Source organism: Sarcophilus harrisii, chromosome 4 (genome assembly GCF_902635505.1).
Source record: "Sarcophilus harrisii chromosome 4, mSarHar1.11, whole genome shotgun sequence".
Taxonomy (NCBI): Eukaryota; Metazoa; Chordata; class Mammalia; order Dasyuromorphia; family Dasyuridae; genus Sarcophilus; species Sarcophilus harrisii.
In genome coordinates this window covers 278356189-278382429 of record NC_045429.1, presented here as the reverse complement: position 1 = coordinate 278382429, position 26241 = coordinate 278356189, and the positions used below count along the sequence as shown (strand labels likewise).

At 35.3% G+C, this 26241-nt stretch overlaps 1 protein-coding gene across 12 annotated transcripts in view; it reads left to right on the top strand.

Annotated features, from left to right (window-relative positions):
* Positions 1–26241, top strand: part of CMTR1 (cap methyltransferase 1) — a 175434-nt gene that overhangs the window by 49177 nt on the left and 100016 nt on the right. For 9 of the 12 annotated variants that reach the window (XR_004233705.1, XR_004233707.1, XR_004233706.1 and 6 more), the window contains 4 exons: positions 279–341; positions 2955–3044; positions 13443–13550; positions 16300–16504. Coding sequence is in view for 9 of the 12 variants with exons in the window: in XM_031964931.1 (XP_031820791.1) it covers positions 279–341; positions 2955–3044; positions 13443–13550; positions 16300–16504 (466 nt within the window). In the remaining 3 variants the exon portion in view is untranslated. Of the gene's footprint in view, positions 1–278; positions 342–465; positions 652–2954; positions 3045–13442; positions 13562–16299; positions 16505–26241 lie in introns of those variants that run through there. The other 3 variants (XM_031964935.1, XM_031964932.1, XM_031964937.1) reach the window with 3 other exon arrangements.

The window sequence follows — 26241 nt, the reverse complement described above, 5'->3', positions numbered from 1 at the left end:
AGCTTAGGAAGGTCAATTGCTTTTTGACTTCAAGGAACCATTATCTTGTAAAAGATTCTTGGAACGATTTCATTGTATTTCCAGGAAGTCAGGCAACTTTGCTTAAATCCCTTTGTAGGTAACAGCTTGAGAGAAAACAGGAGTTGTTCCCACCTGCTCCCCTGACCCCTGCTGCTCCCAGATGCTCATGCCATCTACCCTGCTCTGCATGTTGCTGGGTTTTATTCCTCCTCTTGCTTCCCCTCAAGGAAACCTTCCATTTGTTTTTGGCTTTGCAGGGTTTGGAGAAACAGCATGGGGAAAAGAACCTGAAGGAGCAGCTGGCACAAGCCCTGCAGGAGGTAACTTATCTCTTGCCACTGGGCTGAGATTGTTCCATCAACTGTAGAGCAGGGGGTGCAGCCAAGCCTTGAATGACTGATGGCTGCTTCTCCTACTTATCTTCCACTTCCATTGCACCTCTAGTCTGTCAGATGGAGCAGATGGCAGCTGCTGACACCATCAGTTCCAAGATGTGGAGTCCCACAGACATGGCAGGCCTCGGCATGAAAGCCTACTACTTCATTTGAGCAGTCCTCTTAGTGAAATGGATTAAGAACCTCTGGGGAATTGTGAGGCTCATGGGTTGGGGCAAGCTTTGCAATTAGAAAGGTAAGGAGGAAAAAATGTCAGCTGTGCCAGGGTTGTAGGACCCATTGTTTCCTCTGCTGACCTCATTCATTCAGAGCTGTAACCAGATGAGCAAATCACCGTTATTTAATAGAAAAAGACAATTAAACATTTCAGGCCAATTTGAGAATGTACAATTTAAGGATCACTGAAGTAGATCAATTTACTGAACAGAAAAAAGTTACAGGTTCACATGGTTGAAATACTGATAAAAGTTTCTTCTAATTTAGTTCATTTATCTTAACTACTCACTGTTTTCCACTCTGGTTTGAATTTTTGAAAACTTGCCTTATTCTTCCTTAATTCATCCTGAATGTAGGTCAGACGTAAGTTTATTTTGCTGTCAGAGAGTAGAGTAATAAGAAAATGGATTCAGGCTTCATTAACAAAGTTGAACATTAGAATAAGAATTTGTTCTGAAAACAGGACTCCCAGTAGGTTTAACTCCATGGTATTCTGGCTTAAACCTGTGTACCAGTTTCCTTAGAGAAAGTATCACATTATTAGTATTAGCACCAGGGGGCACTCAGGGTTTCCCAATAGAACATAAAAATGCCATTAGGGAAAAAACAGTGTTGAGGAAATTAGTGCTGACTTAGTTTCCTTTTCAAAAGAAGACTTTGTCTTCAAAAGTTATTTATATATTCCCTACTGCAGGTTTCTCTAGCCCAATCATATTTACCGAAAATCTTAAGGTGTTGAGGTTCATTGGAGTTTTAAAAAAAAAAAAAAGTCAACTTCTGATATTTGAATATACTGTAGGAATAACTGAACTCCCTTCATATCTTTCTACTCCCTCTTGAGATATAGACAACTCCCTTTATTGCCTTACTATGTTGGAACACAAAATTGCTGTGTGCTCAGGTACTTGGCTCACAGATGCTTCTCACCTTATAATTTAACAAATTGAAGCCACTTTTCCAGGCATCAGTGGTGAGAAGCAGCCTAAATTATTTACCATTCTTGAGACCAGATTTTAAAGGGATCATCATAATCTAAATTTATATAGTATTTTTTTTTTAAAGGAGAGTAAAACACTTGGAGTACTTTTGTAACCTGACTCTATTTTCACATTAGGACTAAGAAATGTATCAGGCAGGTATTTCCCTATTTTACAAATAAGGAAACTGAGGTTTATACACAGATAGAGTGGCAAAGTCAGGACAAAATTTCAGATCTCCAAATTCCAGCCAGTATTTTTCACTGAATAGGTTTATATTTTGCCCTCTAATTGATGGTCAATACTTTGATCTAAATTGTGTTGGATTTGTGAGTGACTTTTTTACTAATTCAATTTGCAGTTACAGATTTGTGTCTTTTGCAAGCCATAAGACACTCTCTCTGATGTATAGCATGGCAACTTTGAGAAATGAGATGCAAATTCTGTTGTTGCTCCCTTGACTTCTAGCAAATATCAGTGATCATCAGCTTGCTGGCAACACATGGATTGAGGGAGCAACCAGGATGACAATGACTAAAGCAATTTATTTAGGATGGCTTTCTGTTTCAACCAAAATGCTTACTTGAATTTTCTGGATTCTCAGTTCCTTTTAATGTTTCCCAAAAGCCAAACAATTGATATCTGACTTCCTAGTGATATCGGATATTACTAGTGACAGTCCCTCAAAGTCCAGCAAATCCTTTAACCGGAATTCTTTCAACAAGAGAGCAGAAAAACGAGAATAAATTGTTTTTCACTCTGTTTGAAGATTACTTATAATGGTGGTGTCTACCACCTTGCTATTGAGATATTTGTAATTGCCAGGAAGTTTTTCCTCTTGCTGAGCCACAGCCTGCCTTTTTGCAGTTTGCATCACCTAGTTCTGCAATGAACTTGGAGTTAGAAAATGCTGGCCTTGGCTTCTGCCTCTTACTAACTAACCTATATCCAGACCAAATGATATGAACCTGTTGAATCTCAGTTTCCTCATGTATAAAATACGGATAAAACTTCCAGTCTGGCTAATCATTCAAAAGTGTTGTGAAAATCAAATCAGCATATTAAGTACTTTGGAAACTGAAATATACAATTATAAAGTGAAGTTATTTCTTTACTGGTTTTGGGATGTCTGATTACTTTCTTTTCTACCCTGTTGCTTGTCAAAAAGAAATATGGGGGAAGTTGTTAGAATCCAAGAAAGGAAGGATTTTAATAAAATTGGAAATTTTCAGTGAACTGTAGAAAAAAGAATACGGTTGTCGGAGGGAAAGCTGCTAGTATGTGAGTATTTTAGAGAGAAGGATACAGTAAAGGCCATGTTAAATGTATATGTTTATTTTTGCAGCATCACATTCTAATGGAAGAGTTAAATCGGAGCAAAAAGGACTTTGAAGCAATTATTCAAGCCAAGAATAAAGAGCTGGAACAGACCAAGGTACTCAAGGATATTGTAATTTCAGTATCAGTAAATTAGCATTTATTAAGTGTGTATTATGTGCCAGACATTATGCTAAACATTGGGGATATAAAGAAAGGCAGAAAACAGTTCCATACCTCAAAGGAGCTCACAGTCTAAAGGAGACAATATACGAGCAATTTATGTACAGACTTATAGAATAAATAGGAAATGATCAATTGTGGGAAAGGCACTAGAATTAAGAGGAATTAAGGAATCTCCTCCTGTAGAAGATAGGATTCTTGTTGGGACTTGAGGGAAACTAGTAAGTGATAAGGGGAGAATAGTCTAAGCATGGGGGACAGCCAGAGTCAGGAAATAGATGAAGCCAGTATAACTAGGTCAAAAAGTACATAATGAGGTGAAAGTTGTAAGAAAATTGATTATGGAGCCAGTGGAAGGTGTGTGTGTATAAAAGAGAGAGAATCAGACCTGTGCTTTAAGAAAATCATTTTGGTGGCGATAGTATTAGAGGAGAGAAGGTGTCATTTTCAAGAAATGTTGCAATGGTAAAATCAACAGGCTTTGGATATGGGAAAGTGAAGCTTAGGTTTTGAGTCTGACAATAGGGAAGATGGTCTCCTTGACAGTAACAGGGAAGTTTGGAAGGAGTGAGAATTTGGGGTAAGGGAAAAATAGTGAATTCATTTTTGGACATAATGAATTTAAGCTGAATAGGACATCCAGTTTAAGATGTTTTATGGTAGAGATGTGAGAAAGGAGGTTAGTAGAGTTGTTAAGGCTAGAGAAGTAGATTGGAGAATGATCAATATAGAGATGATAATTGAATCTACAGAAACCGATAAAATCACCAAGTGAAATAGCATAGAGGGGAAAAAAGAAGAGGATCCAGAACACAACCCTGTAGGACACATCCATGATTACTGGCTGTGACCTGGATGAAGATTCAGAAAAGTGAGAGAAGTGGTGGTCAGATAGTCAGGAGCACTAAGAGAGAGATTGATCCTGTAACCCTACAGAGGAGAGAGTATCAAGTGATGATGATGATGATGTTCAAAATTTCAAAGCTGTCACAAGGAATGAAGATTGAAAAAAGGCTATTGGGACAATTATGAGATCATTGATAATTTTGGAGACAGCAGTTTTGGCGAGATGATGAATTTGGAAGCCAGACTGCAGGGAGTTGACAGTGAGAGGAAGGGAAATGAAAGCACATATTTGGTTTTAACAACATTGTAGTACTCTACAGTGGAATGGTTATTAGAGCAAATACTCTGGTTTCTCAGTGCAGGGGAAATGTCAGTTGGATGGATCTTAGGAGTATCCTGCATGAGAAAACATTGATTTTTTTTTTTCCCCTCACCAAAAGGCACACTGTCAGAATGTTGATGCTTGCACTCTGGTTAGTAATTTTATCTCTAGAGGTTAGTTATTCAGCTACTTCAGTGAAATTCTGGATATATGAAGAGGTACTAATTAAAACCATGGGAATCAAGATAACTGAGAAGAGTAGAAGGAAGAGGAAGCCTAGGATAGAGCTTTAGGCAATACCTTCACTTAATGGATGAGAAATGCATGATAAGGATACACAAGCTCTCAGTGAATACAGGAAGGGATGGGATGCAAAGAACTAGAGTGGTTATTCTAGATCAGTTTGATAAGGTTTAGATTTAGGGAACCAAAGTGAGATTAGTGTTTCTGGTGGTCAGGGAGATGTGGCAGGTTCTGGGTTCTGGGAACCAAATGGAGAGGTTTGGCTCTAATGCTGATAAGGGATAGATATGGGGTACCCAAATGAAATTAGGGCTTAATTGAGGTCTAGTGGCAGGTTGGGGGTACAGGGAGTCAAATAGAGCTCCCCAGCAACCCCTTTGGATTCAGCGCAGGGATATGGAGTTAAATGAAGTCTAGTGGCGGCGTGAGTCCCCAATAAAAGCATTTATTGGCCTGAAAAGCTAGATTGATAAAAAAAAAAGTTTATTATGGAGTTTGGAAGTAAGGTTAATGCATAGTTAAGGAAATAGGTGAAGGTAGAGATAAAAGGACCCTGGACACTGAGTTCCAGTGGACAGAAAGTCCTGACATGCCAGGCGTAAGGCTGCCATGTTTGGGACCTCTGCAAAGAGGGGGTCCCAGCTTGGCCCCTTTTATAATGGGAGATTTAGCTAGAGGAGCCTATGGGTATAGCCCCAACTTGGCTCAGATCTGGGTGGGGCTGGGACTGGTCCGGATCTTCTATTGGAATTCAAAGGGACCAGGATTTGTGAATCAAAAGGTCCTGGATTGATAATTACATCAACTGGGGAGGGGGTGGAAATCAGAAAAGAATCTTAAAGGGACCCACACCCGCATCACTGCAACCCCTTGGGATTTGGCGCAAGGGTAGGGAGTTTTGGAGACTCCTTTCTGATGGCGCAGGGATTCTCTGTAAAGGAATTTACAAACCCAAAAACCTAGATTAATAAAAGTGGTTTATTATGGGGATTGGAAGTAAGGTTAGAAATCCTGACAGAGGCATAACATCTCATTAGGGAAATAGGTTAGGGTAAAGAGAGGATGGCACTGGAAAAGAATTATTATTCCAGTGGGCAGAGGCTTCCTTGGCATACCATGGCATGTTTGGAACTTCTGCAAAGAAGATTTTAGTTTGGCTCTTTTTTATAATGAGAGATTTAGCTGAAGGGAACTCTTGGGTGGAGTCCAAGTTGGCTCCTTGCTAGGTTTCAGATTGAGCTGGAATTTGAATTGAATTCAATGAATTTCAGGACTGAGCCAACCCCACCTAGATAATAAGAAACTGTCCTTGGGGTGGGGTCCCTTGCTGAGGCAGAGTTGAAGGAGATTTCCTCCTTTAAGGATTTTTAGAGTTATGGGGTCCCCTCTTCAAGTTGTCAACCAAATTTCTGTAAAATTTTATTTAGGCTTTGTGAGTCAAGAGGCAAAATTGAGATTATTACATAGCTACTTATATATGAGAAGACACATTTCTACAAACTTTTTATTGATGAAACTCAAAATATAATGAGTATAATTTTTTGAAACATCTAATGAGAAGAATGGAATTCTTTTGTGGGGGATAGTTTTTGATTTAGTTAGGATTGTTAGTATTTCCCATTATTTGTAAATGCTGATTGCAATGAAATTTTGTTTCATCCTTGAAAAATATATTTTCACACAGGTAGTTATTGCCAAATACTTATGACAGTCCATGAACATGATTTTAATTAAGCATTTCATTGCTTGAAAGATGTCTACATAATTCTTTTAGATTCTTTTGATTTTTGCCTTTAAGCATATTAACCTTCTAGTTGAAGGTTAGATGGAGGAAGCTTCTCAACTTCACAGTTTTGAAATAAGGAAATGTCTTTTTGTATTTGCCTTAGAATCAGAAACATGCTGCAGGAAATGTAGTTTGAGCTCGGAAAATAAATTCCCTACAAATCTGTGTGGAAATATAGATCTCATTTCTTGTTTTAACTTTTGACAGCATGGGATGTATATAAAAGAGCTTGACATTACCTGTGTTCAAACAATATAACTTGTTAAGTTGGTTTTATTACACTGTTTTTCACAAATAAGCACTGTTTTGCCCTATAAATTTTAGGTTGGATTCATTAAGAAAAATTATCTAGTCTGCAGCAAAAGTCATTCAATGTTCATTTTCCAAAGCTATTCAGTATTTGATAATAGTGGTTTAGGGCGCGCCTAAAAAATTATAAAAGTATTTTTCCTCTTCTTATTTAAGATGATATAAAAATGTCATAGTATGGTGATATGCTTGAAAATTATGTCGTTTTGATTATATCACTGATTCAATGTTTAAAACAGCATTTAAAAGCAACAAGAACACTTCATAAGGGCTCTAGATCAGAACTTCTCAAACCTCCCATTGTAGTGTGAAAGCAGAAGTAGATAATATGTAAATCAATGAGTGTGGCTGTGTTCTAATAAAACTTAATGGACACTGAAATTTGAATTTCATATAATTTTCACCTGTAGTTAAATATTATTTTTCCCCAACCATTTAAAAATGTAAAAATTATTCTTGGGTCATAGATTTTATGAAGACCAGCAGTAGGCCAGATACGGCCTGTGAGTCATGGTTTGCTTAACGCTTATCTAGGTGAGAAGGGCCTCCTCTTAGGGAACATAACAAAGTAGAGAAGGGAGAAGTGACATAGAATTCTGAGGTGTGGAATAAGAGAGAAGCTTATCATGAAAGTCCTCTATGTTCTTGATTCTGGCAAGGAAAGTTAAATTCGTTGAAAAAGGATTTTTGTTATTATCTTAAAGGTATATTGTAAAAATTTTAGAATCAAAGAAATGGATATAACTTCTGCTCAGATGAAATGATCATAATTGATAACACTTGGTTAGTAAGCATTTACTTAGTGCCTATTATAGGCTAGGAATTGTGCTTAATTAGAAGGGAAAAGAATTACAAAAGCCAGAAGAAAGACAAATGTTTTGATTTTCAGAAATAGAGAAGACGATAGAATCTGTATGTCATAGGCCAATGACTTTTACGTCAATTTCTGGCAGTTAAAAAATTGAATTTTTTTGTTATTAAATAGAATCTGGTTTATTGATAGCTTTTTTATTATTATTATTATTATTATTTTTTTTGCTGAGGCAGTTGAGGTTAAATGACTTGCCCAGGGTCACACAGCTAGGAGGTCAAATTTGAACTCCCACCTAGCTGCCCCACAGATTTTATTTTTAGGCCACATTTGTTTCTGAATATGTCTTTCCCTCTTTCCTAACCTGTGAGCCATCCCTGAAGGTATTTTTGACCTCTGCAGTGAAGGGAGGAGATGTAGTTTCTGAAATCTTCTGTGAGGTCAAACTTAGCTATTATCCTAAAATAGCTTATTAAAGGGATAGTTATATTGGAAATATCTATTGTGTTTTACATTGTGAAGCAGAGGATTGAGGCACATATCACAACGCTGCTGACTCCCAGCTTTGGGTGAGTCTCTGAGCCTCAGCTGCAGAAGGCCTGTAAAATTGGGAGGGGGATGGAGAATCAGGATGGAGAGAAGAGGAGCAGGGCTGTGTGGCCTCTACAGTTTGTGATCATGTAGAAAAGGAAGTGTGGCTTTTAACACAATTTCTGAACAAGTAGATCTGGAGAATAACATAGATAGTTTAACTTAGATTCCAGTAGTGTTCTTGTTCTTGGAAAAGTAGAAGAAATGTGGGCTATAGATGATATTAATAGATAGATTCAGAACTAATTGGTTAGACCTAAATGTAGCTAATAGCAGCTTGACAGAAAGTCTCCAGTGGAATACTCAGGGATTTGGTTGTGACTTTGTGCTTCTATTAAAAACTTTGTTATTCATAGCATTTACACTCTTTCTATTGATGTTTCCCTGCATTTTTGTTTTCCTTCTCAGATTTTTTTCTTTCTAAATCTAATTTTCCTTGTGCAGCAAGATAACTGTATAAATATGCATATATATATATATATATATATATATATATATATATATATATAATATTAGATTTAACATATACTTTGACATTTTTAACATGTATGGGACTGCCTGCCATCTAGGGGTGGGAGGGTGGGGTGGGGAGAAGAAGAGGAAAAGTTGGAACAGAAGGTTTTGCAAAGGTCAATGTTGAAAAATTACCCATGCATATGTTTTGTAATAAAAAGCTATAAAAAGCAACAAATAAATAACTAAATTTATTGTTGATGGTTTGGATGAAGACACAGATACTTAATTAGATTTCCAAATGATAGCAAATTAGAAGTATTCAGGAATTGAGTTTTTAAAAGATCTCAGGACTGGCTGGAACATGGATTGAATCTAAAATAATCTTCAAGGAAGGTGATAGTTAAAGCTGTCTGGGAGAGAAAAAAACATATGACAGCTGCAAGAAGCTCATAACTTCCATGAATAAGGTGATAGTTTACTTCTCCCTGCTAGGATGTCTGTAGTACTGTGTTCTCTTCTGGGTACCACAATTTAGGATGATGATAAAATGGAGTTTACAGAGAATGGCTGCCAAGAAAAGCCTTCATTCCATAGTACATGAGAGTTGATGGGAGAAAGTAGGAATGTTTACCTGGAAAAGACATCATTTTAGGTTTGATGTCAGGAAAGACTTGCTTAAAATTAGAATATCTTAGGTGGAATGAACTTCTTCAGGAGGTATTGGATTTTTCTGATTGAAGGTTTTCAAGCAGAAAACAAATGATTACTTTTCAGATATGTTGTTATATGGATTCATTTTTAGTTATATTTTGAATTGTTTGAATATGCTAAAAGGCCCTTCTAATTCCAAAACTCTTTATTTCTTATGGCTTTTTTCAAACACACCTTTTCTCCTGTTACATCATTAGCACCTAGAGATCAGACTTTGTCTTCTCTATCTTGATATCCTTAGTGCCTAAAGGAGTATCTATGTATCCTACCTAGGTTGTTAAAAAAAATTTTTTTAAGTGTCTTATTGAATCTTTTTTTTTTTTTCCATATCAGTTACTATACATTAATATATATGTAAATATTTACATATATTTTTTACTTAAGTGAAATTGTAAAAATTTAATACTAGGATAGTATATAAATTGAATTTTGCGATAAAAATAAATACAATTTTTGATGCAGGAAGTAGTTTAAGTAGAATATCGGCTTTGGGCGTTGATGGTGGGGCGTAATGCCTTCTTCCTGATGGGTCCTAGGAAGGGGTTTTACTTTCATAGCTGACTTTACAAGGCCAGTATTTTGGTTAAATTACTTGCCCCAATAAAACTTAACCATTGTAACAAATAAAATGCAGCAACCCATTGGCATATATATATCTGAAAACATATGCTTCATTGTAATTATTTTAAATACATTTTTATTGATTTTTTTTTTTTAAATACCATCATAATTTCCCCTAGTAATTCTCTTCCTGTTCCCAGAGAGTCATCCCATGGAACAAATAATATTTTAATATGAAAAAGAGAAGAAAATCAGCATAATTGACCAATACTTTGAGAAATTACATGTATATATGCATTGTAAAACACTTTTGACTTTTATCATCTCTGCAAAGTGGTGGGATGTTTTCTTCTATCTCTTCTTTTTGAACTGTGTGTATCCTTTGTTATTTTGAAGCATTAATTTTTGTAGACCTGTGGAATAAGTCTTTCCATATTTTTCTGTATTTGTCATATTCAACATTTCTTAAAACATTCATTATATTCATAATCCCCAATTTGTTTAGCCATTCGCCATTCAATGTGCATATATTGTCACTTTATTTGCATAATTCTTAATTACTTTTCAGAATGTTTGCGTTGATTCATAGCTCCATTAACAGTTCACTTATAGGAATCTTTTCCCACAATCCCTCCTACATTGATTATCCCCTTTTTTTTGTTATGTTTGGTAATTTGCAGGGTATGAAGTAAAACCATGTTGTTTTAATTTTGCATTTCTCTTGTTATTAATGATAATGGAGCCTTCTTTCATCTGACTGTCAGTAGTTGGCATTTTTTTTTTTTTTTTGAGAACTGTTCATATCCTTTATTTCCTTTGGTCTTATAAATAAATATCTATGTACATATAAATAAATGGGTATATATCTGTTATTTGTTTCTATATTTTGGATCTAGAGAAATTTGATGGAAAAAAAAAAGTTTTTCTCATCCAACTACTTCCCTTCTTATCCTAGACATATTCAGTTTGTTTGTGCAAAAGCTTTTCAGTTTCATATAATCAAAGTTATCTGTTTTATCTTCTTTAATTGTTTCTGTTACTTGCTTAATTAAGAATATAACTTCTGCTCATAACTGTAAGAGGTATGTGATGTTTCTCTTACAAATTTTTTAATAATTTGATTTTTTTATTAGTATGATCTTTAATATTAAGGCCACATCCATTTAGAATGTATTATGGAATATAGTGTAAGGTATTGTTGTAAGCCTACATTACATCAAACAGCTTTCCAATTTTCTTGGAAGTTTTTTTTATCCAATAGAATGTTCTTTTCCTTCATAACTTGTTTTTCAGTTTATCAAAAACTAGTTTGATTTCTACTGTTTCTGATTCTCCTTTGTGTAGTCTGTTCCAGTGTTTTACCTCTTTTTAAATTAATATAACAGGTGGTTTTGAGGAGTGCTACTACATAAAATATCGTTTGAGCTCTAGAAGAACAGTGTTCACTCCATATGGATTTTATTTTATCAAGTTCTGCAAAGTTCTTGGTATTCATTCTTGAAAGTTTAATTGACTTTGCATTAAAATGGCAAATTAATTTGGGCTGTGTATCATTTTTATGATATGGTATGGTCCAGCCTTAAGTGTTAAATATTCTTCAAGTTATTTAATATTTTTCCCAGTTACATTCAAAACCAATTTTTTAACAGTTGTTTTTAAATTTTTTGAGTTCCAGATTTTCTTCCTTATCCCTATTCATAAATTTTTTTAAAAATTCTTATCCTTTTTTTTTTCTGGTTATATATGTATATTAACTTTTTAAATATACATTTCTTCATGAATCATGTTGGTAGAGAAAAACCAGAACAAAAGGAAAAAACCATGAGGAGAAAAAAAGTGAAATGTAGCATGTCTTGGTTTACATTCAATCTCCATAGTTCTCTTTCTCGATGCAGATGGAATTTTTCTATCAAAGTTTATTGGGACTGCCTTGGATCACTGAAGCACTGAGAAGAGCCAAGTTTTTTTTAGTTGATCATTGCACAATTTTGCTGTTGCTGTATATAACACATTCTTGGTTCTGCTTGTTTTGCTCAGAATCAGTTCATCTTTCTAGGCCTTACTAAAATCAGCTTGTTCATCATTTCTTATAGAACAATAATACTCCATTTCTTTCATATACCTTAACTTATTCAGCTACTTCCCAATTGACAGGCATCTATCTACTCAGTTTCCAATTCTTTGACACCAAAAAAAGAGCTGCCACAAATATTTTTGCACATGTGGGTTTTTTTCTCTCTATGATTTCCTTGGGGTATAGATCCAGTAATGGCACTGTTATTCAAAAGATATGCATAGTTTTATAGCCCTTTGGGTATCGGTATAGTTCCTAACTTACTGTTTTTCAGAATTATTTTAAGAACCACTTTGTAATTGAATCTATGTGAATAGTTTGTTAGATTGATCTCCAAGTATTTTATGAATTTTAATTTTTTGGAATAGAATTTCCTTTTCCATTATTGCTCTTGTGATTTATTAATTATATAGAAATACTGTCGATTGTGAAGTGTTTATATTGTAGCCTGTAAAACTTTTGTTAAAGCTATTCTAAATAAACCATAGTGTCATCAGCAAACTCTTTACCTATCTTTAATGTCTTTAATTTCCATCTCTTGTCTTATTTTTATTGCTAACATTTCCAGAATTATATCAAATAATCAGAGTGGGTATCCTTGATATACTTTCATATTTATTGTGAAAGATTCTAGTGTACTCCCATTGTATTATGTATGATGCTTGCTTCTTTATGTAGGTACTTTTTATAATATTTCTTAAAAGATCCCTATGTGCTTAAATTTTAAAGGCTTTTTAATGTAAATGGGTGTTGTACTTTCTCAAAAACTTCCCCCACATCTTTTGAGAAAACCATATGGTTTTGGATGTTTTTTGTATTAGTAGAACTAATTATGTTGATTATTTTCCTAATAGTGAACCATTCTTGCATTTCTTGTATATACAATGGGATTATATCATTATAATCTTTTTAACAGGAATTTATTTAAAACTTCAGTTGGTATTCATTAATAATATTGATCTTTAGTTTTATGCTTTTTCTTTCCTTAGTTTAGATATTTGCTATATTTTACATTTGTCTTATTAAGGGAATCCAGTAGCTTACTTTCTTAGTTTTTTGAGAATAGTTTTTATATTATTGACACTAATTGTTCTTTAAAAGTTTGCTAGGATTTCCCTTTAAATCTATCAGGACTCCCAATAAATTTTTGTTAAATACAGTTTGCTCAAATCTTTTTTTAGGTAAATGTGTATAAACATTATTTTAAGCTAATGGGTGAGATAACTGATATATAGGGATGATGACACACTCCTAAGTGATAGAAGTTGGAATAGACCCCAGGCCTAATATGTTCTAGTTGCAGTGTTCTTGGCAAAGTGGGTACCCTTAGATAGTAGCTTTTTAATGACTTATTTCTGGTAATGTGTTTCATCATTGTTCTGGAACAAGTCTCACAATTTTTTCACAAATTCTAAACATCTCCAATGTTAAAAAATAAAAAAAGTTTTATTTTAAAAGGGTGGGGGGAGAAATCAAAGAATTTTTTAAAAACAGAACTCAAGGAAGACCTACATTTATTTGGTTTGGGTTGTTCCATTTGAATCATTCTGTTTAATTCTTTCTTTTAACTGGTGACCAATCAGTAGTGCTTCTGGTGATAAATAGGATTGTCTATCTTTGCAGGAAGAGAAAGAGAAAGTGAGAGCACAGAAGGAAGAGGTTCTAAATCAAATGAATGATGTGCTAGAAAATGAGCTTCAATGCATCATTTGCTCTGAACACTTCATTGAGGTAATAACAAGGTACAGGGACTCTTCACCTTCCCACCCTATCCACTGGTAGAACCTTATCTGGGCTATTACACATTTTGTTTTATGTTTATTTTAATTTGTTAATGTAAAAAACACCAAAATAAAGTGAGCATTTATGTATGCAAAGTATAATAAAAGAATGAGATTGTATATGAAATTGTAAAAACATTTACATTTTGCTTTTCCTTCCAAGTATGTAATAATTTTGACATATGATCTTCAAAATTATCCTGATTTCATTTTTTCGGACCCTCCTATTGCTATTTTATCTCTTCTCTCACCTACCACCCTCTTCAAATTAAAAAAAAAAAAAAAATTGTAATAAATATGTATAGCCAGGCAAAAAAAAGTGTCACATTGGCCATGTCCAAAAATGTTTGCCTCATTATGCCCCATGAATCTTTTTTGTTAGGAAGTGGGTAGTATACTTCATCACCTGTGGAATCATAGTTGGTTTTTGCATTTTTCAAACTTCTTAAGTATTTCAAAGTCCTTTGTCTTTCTAAGTATTTTCTTATACCTGCTCAGTTTATATAAATCTTCTCAAGTTAATCCAAACACCCTCCTTTTGTCATTGCTTATGGTGCACTTGTAACTCTTTACTTTCATACATGATAATTATTCAACCATTCCCCAACTGATGTTCATTCTCTTTAACTTTTCACTTCTTTGCTGTAACAAAAAAACTGCTTTGTGTGCATATGGATTTTTTTCTTTTACTATCTTTTACATTTTTGGGGTATGCCTCTCCAGTACAGCGTAAGATTGCATTAAATTTTTGACTTTCACATCACACTGTTGACGCATGAGTTTGTAGCTCACTAAAACTACCAAAACCTTCATTAGAACAGCCACTGTTCACCCATGCCTTTCATTTTCCAATAATGAAATTGGTTTTCTTATACCTAAGAAGTAAAACGTTACACTTATTCCTATTGAATTTCATTTTATTTATATTCAGCCTAATACTCTAGCCTTTTGATTTCTTTTAACATCCTGTTATTAGTCACTCCCTTTAATTTTTTGTCATCTGAAAATGTGATGAGCATGCCATTTATGCCTTTAATCAAGTTACTGATTAGTTGTGTCTCATTCTTTGTAACTCCATTTGGAGGTTTTCTTTTTTTTTTTTTTTTTTTTAATTTAATAGCCTTTTATTTACAGGATATATACATGGGTAACTTTACAGCATTAACAATTGCCAAACCTCTTGTTCCAATTTTTCACCTCTTACCTCCCCCCCCCTCCCCTAAATGGCAGGATGACCAGTAGATGTTAAATATATTAAAATATAACTTAGATACACAATAAGTATACATGACCAAAACGTTATTTTGCTGTACAAAAAGAATCAGACTCTGAATTATTGTACAATTAGCTTGTGAAGGAAATCAAAAATGCATGTGTGCATAAATATAGGGATTGGAATTCAATGTAATGGTTTTAGTCATCTCCCAGAGTTCTTTTTCTGGGTATAGCTAGTTCAGTTCATTACTGCTCCATTAGAAATGATTTGGTTGATCTCATTGCTGAGGATGGCCTGATCCATCAGAACTGGTCATCATCTAGTATTGTTGTTGAAGTATATAATGATCTCCTGGTCCTGCTCATTTCACTCAGCATCAGTTCGTGTAAGTCTCTCCAGGCCTTTCTGAAATCATCCTGTTGGTCATTTCTTACAGAACAGTAATATTCCATAATTTTCATATACCACAATTTATTCAGCCATTCTCCAACTGATGGACATCCATTCAGTTTCCAGTTTCTAGCCACTACAAAAAGGGCTGCCACAAACATTCGTGCACATACAGGTCCCTTTCCCTTCTTTATAATCTCTTTGGGATATAATCCCAGTAGTAACACTGCTGGATCAAAGGGTATGCACAGTTTGATAACTTTTTGAGCATAGTTCCAAACTACTCTCCAAAATGGTTGGATTCGTTCACAACTCCACCAACAATGCATCAATGTCCCAGTTTTCCCACATCCCCCATTTGGAGGTTTTCTTAACAGAGATACTGGAGTGTTTGCCATTTCTTTCTCCAGTTCATTTTACAGATGAAGAAGCTGAGGCAAACAGGGTAAAGTGACTTGCCCAGGTTGATACAACTAGTGAGGGTCTGAGGCTAATGAGGTTAGAAAAATCAGTCTTCCTGACTCTAGGCCCAGTGCTTCACTTACTGTACTATCTCGCTGCCCACTTGGCTTTTTACTGTCCCTCAAATCCTGAATCCAGAATTTGTCAATGCTTCGTTTCTGCCATACTGTTTTGCAATTTTCCCAGCAGTTTTTGTCAAATAATGAGTTTTTATCCCAAAAGCTGAGGTCTTTGTCTGGCCATTGACTATTGTGTCTTGTGAACCTAACTGATTCCACTGATCAGCTACTGTTATTTCTTAGCCAGTACCAAATAGTTTTGGTGATTGTTGCTTTATAAAGTCTATTGCCCTAATTGTGAATTTGTTTCTTTAATCATAATAAATGCTCTGACCAGCCACAGAAAAGAAAAAAAGAAAATGGTTCAAGATGGTATTTGAACATAACCCTGGGACTGATTCTTAGCTTCCTAGAAAACCCAGACTGAACTGGCTAGACAGTAACTATTTAATAGATCGTTGTGGATCACATTCTGATTTAATTTAAAAGTTTACTCATCATTTTGTTCTTTTTGCCATTAAAAAAGCATCCAAGAGTGAGATCCTTAATACATTTCTCCTCATCTTTTTTAGGCTGTCACCTTGAACTGTGCCCACAGTTTTTGCTCCTACTGTATCAATGAATGGATGAAGCGAAAAGTGGAATGCCCCATCTGTCGACAGGATATCGAATCTAAAACTCGCTCCCTAGTGCTAGACAACTGCATCAACAAGATGGTTGAGAAACTAAGCTCTGAAATGAAAGAGCGACGAGAAATTCTCATTAATGAAAGGAAAGGTAAGGAGAAAGCAGGGAGGCTTCTGAATGCATGAGATATAAGGAACCTGTTCCCTCACTACAGCACATTCAGTGTTTTTATAACATGTCAAACCTGGGGAAATGGTTAGCTTTATTCATTCGACAAACTTTTATTAAAGTGCTTCTCAGTGTAGGCATACCATAAATATCAAAGACATAATCTCCACTTCTAAACTGTATATAATCTGACTTTTCCCCACAAGAGTTGAAGGCTGGAATAGTTCTATTCTTCTATTGTTAACTGGTTAGATTTACAGTTGAACTTTTCTTAAATGCATGCATACACACAAATGCAGGCACAGATATACCATTTCCTGTCCTTTTTTGTATTTAATGATATGCTTCATGTCAAGTTTATACATTGTACAAATTTATTTATTACATACAAATATATGAATTTATTGATTAGTGACAAATAGATGCATTTCTGTTTGGGATTCTCTCAAATGCAAATGATAGTCATTAATGCAATTTTCATCTATTTTAACAATCTATATCTACATATATGTAGAGGAAAAACTGTCTGGTAAAACACTTAAAGTTATAATTAACATTATATCATTTGGTTCTCATAAACATTCTGTGAAGTATTAGGGTACCATTTTGTTAATGAGAAAACCCAGATCCAATCTGTTAACAGTTGTCAAAAGCTCCTCCTCCCTTTTGAGTTACGTATTTTGAAGAAGAAGAATAGGGAGCAGGGATACCTTTAAACAACATTTTAAAATAAGGGAAGCCTAACTTTAACATCTCCTTTGTGTTTTTTTTACCTCATTTCCCTCATGTTCTCTGCCTTTACACAGGCTGTTCCCCTACTCCCAACAATGTACCTTGATGTAAAATTATTTCTTTTTTCTTCCTATTGCCTTCCTTGTGCTGTAGGCACAATACATCTTAGAGCCATGGAAAGACATCAGCTAGATATTAAGTAGGAAAAAAATCTGATGAAACTTATTTGTACTATCTGATACTCCACTAGCTCTCCCACAAACATTTCTGTTTTTTAAGTTATGAAGTTATGCTTTTCCTAGGATTTAATTATTTGTACTTAAAGATATTGGAGATGAAATTTGAATGCATTATGTGGTAGACAAGCTGAATGATGTGTCCCTTTTCATAACTTATAGGTATTATTCAGTGAACTTTTTGTCTATCTGTACATATACACACACATACACAATCACACACAGAGGTAATTTCTGCACTGCAGAAACAGCTGGGGAAATTCAGGAAAAGCCTTATGTAGGAACTGAGCTGAGCTGAGCTTTACAGGAAGCTAGTTGTTCCTAGTGAGGCAGTGGAGAGGATGTGTACAGAAAAAGGAAACCAAAATGTGTCCAAAGTTCTGGAAGCAGGATATGGGATGTCATTTGAAGAGCAGAAAAAAAATCCAGTTAGGGTGGCTCATAGAGTAAAGGTTGAAAAGGTAGATTGGAACCAGGTTGTAAGATGCCAGCTGAAAGTGTTTATATTTTATTTGATTGAAGTAATGGATTACTATTACGAGAAAATAACTTGGTCAGGACTATAATGTAAGAATATTAGTTTGTCAGCTGTGTGGAGATAGACCTTTAGGTAGGGAAGCCAATGAGGCAGGTATTGCAGTAGTCCAGACAAGGGACAATACAATCCCCAACTAGAGTAGGAGCTTTCTGAGTAGAAAAAAAGACGGTGAATGTGGAACCAGCCAGACCTGTCAGCTGATTGTGTAGGGTGAAGCAATAAAGAATCCAGAGTGATCCTCAGAATAGCTTCTTGTTCTGCTCATCTCCTATTTGATTTTTCTCATTCTTCCTCTCTATGTATATTGTTCCCAGCCTAGACCTAGAACCTATACTGTTTCATCTTTTGATGATAGGACAACTATCAATTTAGCTCAATTCAGCAAATACTTAGTAAGTACCTAAACCCTCTCTGTCTCAGTTTCCTTATTTGAAAAGTAGTGAAGTTGAACTTGATGACCTCTAAAATCTCTGATAGAACTCAAGTCTGTAATTTGATCTATGTCTTATATTTTTGTATCTCTCCTATATCCTCGTATACATAGAAAGATGTATGTATTGAGTAAGTAGATGAAGAACTTTGACTTGTGTCTCTAATTTCCACAGGCTGTTGTCCAAGGTAAGATACTGTTGACCATTGTAGGATCCAGTCCAAAAAAAGTCAACTATGTTCCCAACCGTACATGTACATTTGCCTTTTAGAGTTAGGGGGGAATCAGGAATTAAAATGTTATTATTATTGATCTCTTCTTCAAGACACTTAGTGAATTATGTTGATGTATTACAGGATCATAGATTTAGACCTGGAAGGTCACATAGTCCAGTCTTTTCATTTTACATATGAGGAAGGTGATGCCCAGAAAAGTTAAGTCACTTGACCAAAATTGTACAAGTTTTAAGTTGTAGAACTGGAATAAAAACCAGGTCCTCTTAATTAAAAATTCATGGCTTTTCCCACTCTACCACTAACCATATCATAGACTCTGTCACCTGCTGTCTGTTTAGCCAATAGATAATCCTTCTGGAATCATGTCCTCTAGAATCATGGTGGTTCATTTCATTAGTCAGAATTCCTAAGTCTCTCAAAGTTGATGGTCTTTATAAAATAATTATTTTAATATAGATTGTTCTGGTTCTATTCACTTCACTCTGCATCATTTCATTGAAGTCTTCCCAGTATTCCCTCTTAAGGATCCCCAAAAGTTAGTAACTGTATATGTTCATTGACCCAGGAAAGCTATACACTATAACTGTAATCCAAAATTCTATTTGGCATTCAAAGCTCTATATAACTTGGCACATTCATACTCTTCTAATCTACTTATATCTTGCTCCTCTCCACCTCCGTGAAATTCTCACCCCAGGCATCCATTTCTTTATTCTGTTCATCTTCACGTGGTGCTCCCCATACTTGGAGTTTTCTTCCTCCCGATCTCTAATTACTGGCTTCTCTGGATTCAAGTTCCAGGTAAAATCCAACTTTTTTGAAAAAATCTTCCCTGGTCCCCCTAATGCTAGTGCCTTCCCTCCAGTGGTTACCTCCAGTTTATCCTATATCTGTCTTGTTTGTACATAGTTGTTTATCTTATTAGAGTATGAGATTTTTGAGATTAGGCACTATTTTCTTTTGTTTGCCTTTATATCCCCAGAGCTTAGCATAGTACTTGACACTTAGACACTTAATAAATGTTTCTTGACTGACTGTTCATATCTTTTGATCATTTGTCAATTGGCTTATTCTTAAAATTTTTAATCAATGCTCTATAAAGCTTACAAATGAAACCTTTATCAGAGAAACTTCTTACAGATTTTTCCCCCATTAAATTTTCTCTTCTAATTTTAACTCCATTGGTTTTGTTTGTACAAAAACTTAAAATTTTTATATAATAAAAATTGTCATTTTACTTTTTATGATCCTCTTTATCCATTGATCAAGAACTCTTCCTCTCTGTGTATATAAGATAATTTCTTGTAAAATATTTGGAAAAACATTTAATTCAGAGGTGGAGACAAGAAAGTAGAGTAATGGCAGAGATTTGCCTGAGCTTTCCTTCAAACCCTTTCAAATATTTTTAAATGGTGACTCTAAAATTCTAGAATGGCAGAATCCACAAAAAGCAAAAGTGAAACAATTTTTCTAGTCCGAGAAAACTTAGAAAGTTTGTAGGAAAGGAATGTTGCACCATGGTGAGAGAATAGTGTGATCCAGCACAGACCATATTTTCAAACCTGGAGCAGGCCTTGGGCCAATTAAATCTGTGGCTTTTCAGACTTTTCAGCAAACTGACAATAAAGGAATTAAAGAAAACAAAATTATTCAGAAAAACTGCTATGATATTCTAGAACTAGAAGATGAAATAGAAATAGAAAGAATCCACTGATAGCCTCCTGAAAGATAACTGAAAATGAAAACTCCCAGGAATGTTAAAGCTAAATTCCAGACCTCCCAAATCAAGGAGAAAATTATATAAGCAGCCAGAAAAAAACAATTCAAATATCATGATCAATCAGGATAACATAGGATTTTGGAGCTTCTACAGAAGGCTTGAAATAAGATATTCCGGAGGACGAAAGGATTACAACATAGAATCATCTACCCAGCAAAAGTGAGTATTATCCTTCGGGGGGATAAATGGATATTTACTGAAATAGAGCACTTTCATGCATTCCTGATGAAAAGACTAGAGCTGATGGAAAAACTTAGTTTTCAAAATACAAGATGCAAAAGAATCATAAAAAGACAAACAGGAAAGAGAAATCAGGGATTCCCTGAGGTTAAACCGTTTATATTCCTACATGGAAAAAAATTATATTTGTATCTCCTAAAATCTTTCTGATCATTTAGGAGGAGTATACATAGAAAGCAGAGGTGTGAATTTAGTATGATAATGTGATTATCTAAAAAAAAAAAAGTAAAGGAAAGAGAAGAATGCTTTAGAAGGAGGGGAAAGAAAGGTAGAATGGGATAAATTATTTGATATAAAAAAGGCTCAAGTTATAGTGGAGGGGAAAATGGGGGAAGCAGGGAGAGGAGCATATGAAATTTTACTCATTAAAATTGGCTCAAAGAAGGAATAATATGCGTATTTAGTTTTGTGTAGAAATCTAGTTTACCATACAGGAAAGCAGTAAGAGAAAATGGGTATTCACTCAATTTCCAGTTTCTTAAAGGCCTCATTACTAAAATATATAGAGAATTGACTCAAATTTGTAAGAATTCAAGCCATTCTCCAATTGATAAATGGTCAAAGGATATGAATAGACAATTTTGGGATAAAGAAATTGGAACCATTTCTAGTCATATGAAAAGGTGTTCTAAATCATTATTGAGCAGAGAAATGTGAGGTACCATTACACACCTCTCAGATTGGCTAAGATGACAGCAAGAAATATGATGAATGTCAGAGGAGACATGAGAAAACTGGGACCCCAATACCTTGTTGATGAGTTGTGAACTGATCCAAACATTCTGGAAAGCAATTTGGAACTATGCCCAAAGGGCTATCAAACTGTGCATACTCTTTGATCCAGCAGTGTTTCTACTGGGCTTGTGTCCCAAAGAGATCTTAAAGGAGGGAAAGGGACCCACATGTTCAAAAATGTTTATGGCAGAAACTGAAAACTGAGTGGATTCCACCCATCAGTTGGAGAATGGCTGAATAAATTATGGTATATGAATGCTATGGAATACTATTGTTTTGTAAGAAATGACCAGCAGGATGATTTCAGAAAGGCCTGGAGAGACTCACATGAATTGTTGCTAAGTGAAGTGGAAGTGGAAGCAAAAGAACATTGTACACAGCAATAGCAAGATTATATGATGATCAATTCTGATGGATGTGGCTCTTCTCAACAATGAGATGATTCAGACCAGTTCCAATGATATTGTGATGAAGAAAGTCATCTGCACCCAGAGAGAGGACTGTGGGAACTGAGTGTAGATCACAACATAACATTTTTATTCCTTTTGTTGTTTTTTGTTGAATTTTATTTTCTCATTTTTTTTTTCCCTTTTTGATCTGATTTTTCTTGTGCAGCAAGATAATTGTATAAATATGTATGCATATATTGGATTTAACGCATGTTTTTACTATGTTTAACATATATTGGATTATTTGCCATCTGGGAGAAGGAGGGGTGGGGATTGGGACACAAGGTTTTGCAAGAGTCGATGTAGAAAAATTGTCCATGCATATTTTTTTTTTTTTTTTAAATTTAATAGCCTTTTATTTACAGGATATATATATATGGGTAACTTTACAGCATTAACAATTGCCAAACCTCTTGTTCCAATTTTTCACCTCTTACCCCCCCTCCCCTAAATGGCAGGATGACCAGTAGATGTTAAATATATTAAAATATAACTTAGATACACAATAAGTATACATGACCACAACATTATTTTGCTGTACAAAAAGAATCAGACTCTGAATTATTGTACAATTAGCTTGTGAAGGAAATCAAAGATGCAGGTGTGGATAAATATAGGTATTGGGAATTCAATGTAATGGTTTTTAGTCATCTCCCAGAGTTCTTTTTCTGGGTATAGCTAGTTCAGTTCATTACTGCTCCATTAGAAATGATTTGGTTGATCTCGTTGCTGATGATGGCCTGATCCATCAGAACTGGTCATCATCTAGTATTGTTGTTGAAGTATATAATGATCTCCTGGTCTTGCTCATTTCACTCAGCATCAGTTCGTGTAAGTCTCTCCAGGCCTTTCTGAAATCATCCTGTTGGTCATTTCTTACAGAACAGTAATATTCCATAATTTTCATATACCACAATTTATTCAGCCATTCTCCAACTGATGGACATCCATTCAGTTTCCAGTTTCTAGCCACTACAAAAAGGGCTGCCACAAACATTCATGCACATACAGGTCCCTTTCCCTTCTTTATAATCTCTTTGGGATATAATCCCAGTAGTAACACTGCTGGATCAAAGGGTACATGCATATATTTTGAAAATAAAAGGCTTTTGATTTAACAACAACAACAAAAAAAAAAAAAAAAAAGGAAAGAAATTTAGAAGGAGGTTTCTGATATTTCTATCTCTTTTTTGTGGAAGTTAGAGTTTTGCACCAAGTCCCAAAGCTGAATATCTTCCTATTAAGCCAAATAATCTTTCTGCTTTTAGAACCTACTGGGGGCTGTTGAGAACTACTTTCATCTACAATGCTGGATTCCTCACTGCTTGCCTAGCATTTAGATACCCTTATACTATCAGTCTTTGTATCTTGGGGCACAACACTAATGTTTGGAAAGAATTGGTAAGATCATAGTGTACCTCTGAGGGATGATAGACCATACAAAGGCAGGGAGGAGCTACAGTCCCAATAATAATCCAATACAGCACTGCCTTGAGGGGAAACCAGAGCCAGATTGTTGTTTGCTGGGGCAAAATATGGGAGTTCAAAGGAAAAAACAACAGCTAATTTTGCCTCCAGGTGCTGTCCACCATCTGGCTGTTAGTTAAGCAGTGTACATTTGTGCGTGTAGATAAGCCAGAGAAGCAGGAGGCCATCCATCCCTAATCACAGCTGGTAAGAATATTATTTTCAACTAGCTGCCTCCTGCTCCCAAGCACTTTTTACTCTAGGGACTTTGAGGAATATTTTGACTCTGATGATGAGTAGCAAACAGCTGCTTAGTGAACCCATCCTCATTGGATTGGCCTGAGCCTGTCTGAGCCACCACAGTAGTTCATGCATCTGGACACTTGGAGACAACCAGTGGGTCACAGAGCCAAGCAAGTTATGCTTATAAAACCCATGGACATTTCTGACATGTGGAAGGGTGGAGTTGTCTTTGATTAGTCAATGGGAACCAACATACTTGCTAGATTTTTTTCTATGGTTATATGTATATTATGTATTTCATATAATTGGATTCTTGGTCTCAATGTTGTGCATCCAAAATTTTTTACCTCCTGACATCCTCAGTAAACGAATGGCTCCTAAATAAAAATTCTTCTCTTTGGTATTTAAAGCTCCCTGACTGAGCCTAACTGAACTTTTCAGCCTCAATATATACATTATTCCTCTTCATGTATGTTATGGTTTAATCAGACTGGCCACGTTACATTTCAAATGTATATTAATAAATATTTGTTCATTGCTACCAGTGTTCAACTCATAGCCCCTTCCTGATTCTGTGGGCCCTGTGCATCACATATATGAGTGATGTCTATATGGCTCCCTAACACAGTTGGCATATGACTCCCAAACCTGGGTAAAAGACATTTAGGAGTGAGAACAATTACAAGTACAATTGACAATTTGCTTTCACATTGGATCTCACAGAAGCCGGATTTGATGTGGGCTGGTGTAAATCATCCTTATTGGAAAACACAGGTGGCCTTGGAACCAGTGTTTGACCAGATTATAAATGTTAAGAGATGCTCATCAATAAATACAACCTGTGAGTTAGGCCCTAGCCAGCATCCCAGCTCTCCTACCTGAGTAAGTGAAAAGAGTTTGTGCCCTGCTTAGCTAGCTCATACTACAAAGATGATCGATAGGCTCTGCAGCAGAGGGCACTATTACATAGCAGAGATCCTTTCTTACCCTTCAGTTCTCTGATGAAGTTTGGTGATATGGCTAATTTTACCTTTGATTCTAGTAGGACAAAGAATGGATTGATCAATATGTGTAACTCGTCTTCTGTTGTCTTCCTGTTGTTGGCAATATTTTAGGGACACCATACCAGCCTCTGGTCACATATAGATGCGTACCCTTCCTTGCTTTTATATATAGATAGTGAAATCTACTATATATACATGACCTTTTTTAAGTCCACTGTAGAACAGTGTTGCTTTTTAATTCTAATAACTTTTTTAAATCACCCTTATTCATTCAAGAACTATTGGCATGGTAGGCCAAGCATCAACCAAAGATTTTTTTAATCTTTTTATTTACAAAGCATATGCATGGGTAATTTTTCCAGCATTGACCCCTTACAAAACATTTTGTTCCAAATTTTCCCCTTCCTCCCATTCTCTCCCCATCTGGCAGATAGTCCAATACATTTTAAATATGTTGAAATATGTTAGATTCAATATATGCATCCATGTTTATACAGTTACCTGGTTGCACAAGAAAAATCAGATCAAGAAGGAAGAAAAAGAAAAACTGAGAGAAAAGAACAAAATGCAAGCAAATAATAACAGAGAAAGTGAGAAAGCTATGTTGTCTCCACCCTCTCTTCCCATGGTTCTCTTCTCTGAGTGTAGATGGCTGCTTCATCATTGCACAAGTGGAACTGGTTTCAATCATCTCGATGTTGAAGAGAGCCATGTCTGTCAGAATTGATCAAGATGTCTTTTTCTTTCCCAACTCTGATCAGAGTTGTATAGGGTAATGGTAGCCTTATCTTCTACTCATTTCTAAGGAATGGAGAATTAGTCTCTTTAAGAAATAAGTTAAAACTGAAGTCTAGAGGAAGGGCCCTCTATATTTTACAATAACTAATCTTGTGGAGCAATTTTCTTTTCATGAATTAGTATAAAGAAAGGAGCAAACTCTCCTCTCCATACTTTTCTGCTATCCTCTGTTAAATAGATTTTATTTAATATAATGGACTATTTCTTACCCTTTAATTTTTTTTTTTTGTTTTGTAGTTGTATTCTCACTTTATTTGGTGCATTTTTTTTTTAAATTAAAACTTTTTATTTACAAAACATATGCATGGGTAATTTTTCATCATTGACTCTTGCAAAACTTACTGTTCCAACTTTTCCTCTGCTTCCCCCACCCCCTCCTCTAGATGGCAGGAAATCCCATACATGTTAAATGTGTATGTTAACTACAATATGTGTATACTGCATAAGAAAAATTGGATCAAGAAGGAAAAAAAAACTTGAGAAAGAAAACAAAATGCAAGCAAACATCAACAGAAGGAGTGGAAATACTATGTTGTGTTCCACACTCAGTTCCTATAGTCCTCTCTCTGAGTGTAGCTGACTCTCTTTATCACCGAACGAGTGGAATTGGTCTGAACCATCTCATTGTTGAAGAGAGCCATGTCCATCAGAATTGATCATTGTATAATCATCTTGTTGCCATGTATAATGATCTCCTGCTTCTGCTCATTTCACTCAGCATCAGTTCATGTAAGTCTCTCCAGGCCTCTCTGTATTCATCCTGCTGGTTGTTTCTTACAGAATAATAATGTTCCATAACATTTATATACCGTAATTTATTCAGCCATTCTC